Source organism: Frankliniella occidentalis, unplaced genomic scaffold (genome assembly GCF_000697945.3).
Source record: "Frankliniella occidentalis isolate FOCC.00 unplaced genomic scaffold, Focc_3.1 Scaffold392, whole genome shotgun sequence".
Lineage (NCBI taxonomy): Eukaryota > Metazoa > Arthropoda > Insecta > Thysanoptera > Thripidae > Frankliniella > Frankliniella occidentalis.
Genome location: NW_026267514.1, coordinates 90,058 through 96,084, shown reverse-complemented (window position 1 = coordinate 96,084; position 6,027 = coordinate 90,058). Strand labels below are relative to the sequence as shown.

Genomic DNA, 6,027 nt, shown 5'->3' with positions numbered 1-6,027 from the left:
CTCACTCACTCACTCACTCACTCACTCACTCACTCACTCACTCACTCACTCACTCACTCACTCACTCACTCACTCACTCACTCACTCACGCACTCTCGCACTCACATAGTAGTCGTGGTGATGGTGGCCGTGTTTTGAGGCCGACACGCAAACGGCCGCGGTCACAGCGAGGATGATTAGCTAATGGAAGAGAATGTTTTTCTTCAGAAATAAATATAATCATGAATAGAAGTTTCAAAACAGGGTACCAAAACTCACGTGGAAGCGCGCCATGCTGCAGGACTGATCTGTCGCGTTCTGACAGGCGGTCAGCCAAAGCACGCTTTTTATACACCCCTTTACGACCCCGAGGCTGTCGACCTGGACAGGCGGTGGACGGTTGCTGGTCTGTCCCCCCACCCCTCCCTCCTGTTCCCCCTGCCTCTTCGTCATATTTTCACCTGCCTTGGCATCTCCACTCTTACGACTTCTTGTAACATTTCTTCTTTTGAATTCTATACAGCTGAGTTTGTTACTTTCTCTGTCTTCGTACTTGACCATCTCCGAGCCATCTCCCATATCATGTTTTGAGGTGTTTTGAGTGCCATTATAACACATTAGCACTAACAAAGACTACCTACTCATTAAACCACATCTAGGGCGCCAACGTTTTCAATATTTCACTGCCAGAGCGCTGCCACTCACACAGTCAGAGTTATGGGTCTTGCGCTCTCAACCGCGTCTAGCTGCAGCCCCGAAACACCCTTTCTTTGTAGTAATTGAATTCTGAAATCCCGACCAGAAAACTACCAGTCTTAGGGCACTAGCGCTCACAGACAGAATGTTTCACCACGGCTTTTCTGGATGTCTGTTACAAAGCAACGGTGTGACAAATACCCAATGATTGGAAATGGTACTGTGTGTATTGCGAGGAAGAGTCCAGAGTCCCCACCGGACTGTTAAAACATTACGAAGAAAAATGACAAATCTTTCGTAGGTACGAAGGATTTGGAAGCTTCACAGGTAGCAAATCCTTCGTATGTACCATGCATTCCCCTCCCCAATGGGCAGAATGTCTAGAGGAGCGCTTCCGTGTTGTTTATTCTTACTTCACGTAATGCAGCAGCAAGTCCATGTGCCGTGCCGCCCAGACCCGCCTACTCTCTTCGCTCCCCTTACTTCCAGCAGGTGCGCGGGCCGACCCCGACCCCTCAGTTTCCATCCCTACTCCTTAAACCTACTTTACGTCTTCTGTTGTTATATTTTACAACACGTTCTGCCACTGTGGAAAATATCGTCGTAAATTTACGACATTTTGTAAACTCGGATTGAAATTTAAGTCGTAAATTTACGAGAGCTTATATTTTTTACTCCCCGATGTATTTTAAGTCGATACGTACTGCATGTATTTTTACGATTTCAAATTGTAATTTTACAGCTTGCGCTAAGGAAAATTTTCCTGCAAACCTTCCTTCTATTTTTTACAGTGGCAAGAAGAAGGTCATTCCAAAGACGACTTATTTACGTTGCAGTGATCCCTATGGAAATTTCATTTTTTCCACTATGGCAGAGCTAAAAAAAATATACTCGAAAATTGGTTCATTTACTGTTTCATCCACTGTGAATGTGATTTGTAGACAAAAGAGGTGTCTACTGTTGTAAGTGCACACTTACACGTATGTGTGTGCGCTTGCAAATCCCCCATGTGTACATGTACATTGCTAGAGTGCTGTAACTCATGTTTAAATTTGAACCGTAGAAGGAATGACATGATTAAGGTCTGCGAACGATAGCGACTTAATTAAAATTCATTTATTGCTAGAGACAGAGGGGCATTTTAGTGGTGGTGATGGGGTGGGAGACGCTTGACAGTGGCTTGGAATCCACCCTTCTTGGTTACGATGTACTCCACGACCCGGGTGTGGCCGTCGGGCTCCAGAAGTGTATAGCCCCCTTTGGTGACATCGCCATCTCGGTGCTCCCAGACGTCCTTTACATCCCCGGTGTGCTTGTCGTGCACGCTGTACTGGTAGGCATATTTGGGTTTTGTCTAAAACACACACATTTACAAAGTCAAATTATTTGGTCAGGAGAAGTAAGGAAACAAACACAACTACCTGAAATATACGTAAAATTTCTAGCCCGGTACATACTGTTCTGCAAATTTATGACCCCCCCTCCCAGAAAGTTTCAACTACTACTGTACAATTATGGCAATTGTCACCCTTTAAGGTACAGAATTTTATGACATTTTTGCACTTACCAGTCCAATTACGATATTTCAGTGTTGGACAATGACAAACACAATAAGCTACCGTAGAAACACGACTGACAAGTCTCTCGGAATTTTTATTTCATAAACTGACGACATTTTCCACGGGCAGTGCTGACAGAAGTTGATGTCATAACACAATTTACTACCATCGTCACTTTAGAAAACAAACCACAGCTTTCCGGGTAATTGAGCCGTGCATAAAAGAAGTAATCAAGGCGGGGAACGGCGCCGGAGGTGTACTCACGTGGTGGTGGTCCTCGTCGTGGTGGTACCTCTCCAGCCCTTCGGTGAGTTCGGCGGCCTGCTGTCCGCTCTCGGACAGCGCCTGCCTCGCGGCCGTCGCGACGACGATCGCGGCCAGGATGGCGGTCATTAGCACCTGCAGCGAAGAGAACGAGACCAGTGTCAAGCAGTTTGCACTTCTCTGGGAGAGAGGCTCAAGCGCCTGCGGGCTGCGGATAGGCATCAAGCACAACAGCTGAGTGTGACAGGCTTGCCTACCGACACAAAGGTGACGAGTCGCACCTCTACAATGTGATAAAGCGCTTTGTGCATTTACAAAGGCATTACACTAAAAACTGCAGTTAAAATTTCCCTAGCATCCCTGACTCACGTTTCTTATGCATGTGCTGACATAAGTGCGACACTCCGTTCTTGTTTCGATTGGTGCGGCATATTTCGCGGCATATTTATCTCCGAATCCCGGAAAATGCTTTATTGTTTCAAGCACATTTAAACCAAGCGCAGAGCTCGAGTCAAAGAAGAAATATCGATTTGTGTGCTTGAAATAGGAAAGCACTTTTCTGAGTGCGCTAGTGCCTGTGCTTGGCCCACCCGAGCCGGGCCACCCAGCCCAGCTGCGGTGCGTGGCGAGCCTGTCTACAAGCACCCGTTCCATTGGTCTCCCTGACGATACACACCCGTTGTCGAGTCATGGCTATGCTTGAGGCTGCTGCTGCTGCAGCTGTTGTCCGATGGGCTGCTCCGTTGTCAATGATGCCTCTCTGCCCGGCGGCTGCAGTTTTAACGGAGTAGCCCGGTCCAGTGGACTCTGTCAGGCCAGGGTCAGCCCCTCCTTCTCCCGCTTCCCTCCCCCGCCTCCTGTTTCCTTGTTTGCCGAACCCTCCCGAGGGGTCGCGGTGGGTTGGCCGGGCTTGGTAGCGTTAAATGTCGCATTGGCCCACGGCTGGGCTCCTTTCGACGCGCCCCCGGGAGCCGGCCGCGCCCACAGTCTGGCCGGTGTCACAAGGAAAATCGTTAGGGCAGCGACGGCAACCTTGCCGCGCACTCATTTCCACTTGGTCACGACGAACTTGCGTCGTCCTAGCAGCACGTGGTTGGGTCTGCTGTGCCGCTGGCGAACGAGAGCGGCCGAGACCTCAGTGAGACGACAGAGCGGCAAACTTGACCCTACCCACCCTGTCCTCGCGCACGCTAAACCCACGGCCTACGAAACGATTTGGCACTCACTGTGACATCGTCACGTCACGGTTTTGCAAAAGCTACGAGATACCGTATTTCGCGCCAACACCGCAGCCGCTCTTCAGGTAAGTGGACTAAGAAATTTCTTTCTTTCAAAGAAAAAATTACGTATATTTATAGAGGTAAGCAGTGCGCGCCTTCTCAGCGAGCAACTCCCCTTCCCCCCGAGACCGGTCGGGACGGCGCAGGGGGGATGTGTGGGATGAATATGTGAGACTGAATAGACAATCTGATTTCTCATACAAACGCTCCCGGCTGCGCTCGAGAGATAAGCCCAGATCCCTTTCGCCGCGCATCCGAGCGCTCCTAAAACGAGCCGACAAAACTATGTCATGGGCAGTCGATGGTCCACTGGCTCCGCCTACGCAGCGGGCCCCTACCGCTCTACCCCTCAACGCCTGATGCGCCTTCCCTCTCTCTTTATCGCCTCATCTGCTTAACTTTTCTGTCTTCCTTCTTTTCGTCTCCACTATATTTTTTTTACCACCACTCGACATCCGTCGAGCTTCCGCGTTTTGGTCGCTCAATTAGGTGCCCAAGGCGGCGCGACGCGCGGCGCAGTGTCGCTGCTAGGCGCAGTGTGACGGTGTCAGCCCCAAGCCCGCCCCCAGGAAGCCAACGCCAACCACCCACATGACTGCAGCAGCTGCACGACGTGTACTGGCCTCACAGCCTTACGCGTGGCATATGGTGCTGCTGGCATTCCTCCACGAATGAGGTCTTTTCAGCTTACAGTTGATAAGGTTCCCAAACTATGTTATCATCGAGGGGTGCCCAACTCGAAAAAATCGTGTACACCTGATTACCAAAAAGTGATGATTACCACGGATTACCAGAGACTACCGAAGATTACTGAAGATTACCCATGATTACCAAGGGTTTCCGAAGATTACCACTGACAAAAGATTACCAGAGATTACGAAAGATTGCCATTGATTACCACAGATTCCCATTGATTACCACAGATTACCAGTGATTACCAAAGATTACCAGTGATTACCAAAGATTACCAGTGATTACCAAAGATTACCGGTGATTACCAAAGATTACCGGTGATTACCAAAGATTTTTAGGAATTTCCTTGCTAGATTACTTAGTGATTACCAAAGATTACCTTGTGATTACCAACGATTACCTGGTGATTACCAACGATTACCTAGTGATTACCATGGATTACCTAGTGATTACCATGGATTACCGGTGATTGCCATGGATTACCGGTGATTACCAAGGATTACTGGTGATTACCAAGGATTACCGGCGATTACCAATGATTACTGGCGATTACCAATGATTACCGGTGATTACCAGGGATTACCTACTCTGTGTACACCTGATTACCTTAGTTGGGCACCCCTCGGTTATCATGGAGTATATTAAGTTTGCCTGCACCCCGCCTAACTGCCAAGCAAGGACAATGTTGTTAATATCTGGATGTAAATACGCTGCTCGGAAGTAGTGAAAGTGGGGTCCACTCGCTACTCATACTGTGTCACAGAACTGCCAGTTAAAGCACTACGTTTAACGAACTACGTGTTATGAACAAAATAATCAGTATTATTTCTACGAAATTTTTAAGTATTACTTGCAATTTTGTGAGTATTACTGCTGTGTATTTAAATTCTTTGTCGCATTCCAAAATATCCGTAAGACAAGACAGCTGAGAGAGTGATCTTTATCACCCGTTTTGTATGATTTGTATGAGGAAGTTGCCCGATAAGAGGAACAAGAAGAAGGTAGCACTGAGGAGGTGGCGTGGCGTAGCACCGTCCCTCAGCAAAGCAGAACGCCGGCGACCGTACTGTGTTGTGTCGCAAGTGGATGTCGTGTGATCACAAATCAAGTTTGGAGAATTTGTAAAGAAAAATTGGGTCCATACTGGCGTAACAATCTTCTGTCAAAAATTGCTTCTGCACAGTTTGGCTTCGGAAAAGTAAGTTTATACAATCTTCTAAACCATCCCGACGTCGTTGTTTAGGTTGGTGTACGGACAAATTGCATTGGTACTATTTTAACTCTATGATAATGACTCAACTGTCGTAATAAACTTTGGTGTAGGTGGTACCAAGGTGCTAGATGCATAGGCCCGTTCTAAACTGTTTGAAATCTAACGACACGCATCCTAACCTCTGCTAGATTGTTGCCCATCTTCGGCGCTACGCCACGCCACCTCCTTAGTGCTACCTTCTTTTTGTTCCTCTTATCGGGCAACTTCCTCATAGGGCAAATTTGGGGTTTAAATTTTACCATGTATTCTGCATTATTCTCTCTCTGGTTTTTAACGTTTATTA

The 6,027-nt window shown here is 47.8% G+C and overlaps 1 protein-coding gene across 1 annotated transcript; it reads right to left on the bottom strand.

Annotated features, from left to right (window-relative positions):
• Window positions 1-1,771: 1,771 nt before the first annotated feature.
• On the bottom strand, window positions 1,772-3,269 carry LOC113205533 (cuticle protein 19-like). Its single transcript, XM_026421198.2, has 3 exons — window positions 3,175-3,269; window positions 2,499-2,633; window positions 1,772-2,029 (listed from the first exon to the last, which is right to left on the bottom strand). The coding sequence occupies exons 1-3, from the start codon at window positions 3,187-3,189 to the stop codon at window positions 1,817-1,819; spliced, it is 363 nt and encodes a 120-aa protein (XP_026276983.1). The 5' UTR covers window positions 3,190-3,269; the 3' UTR covers window positions 1,772-1,816.
• Between the last annotated feature and the right edge of the window lie 2,758 nt (window positions 3,270-6,027).

Excerpts from the sequence above, each read along its gene's own strand:
- LOC113205533 (XM_026421198.2), bottom strand. Across the intron at positions 2,030-2,498 it reads ACGACGAGGACCACCACCAC|ACAAAACCCAAATATGCCTA; the intron begins GTGAGTACACCT and ends TGTGTGTTTTAG.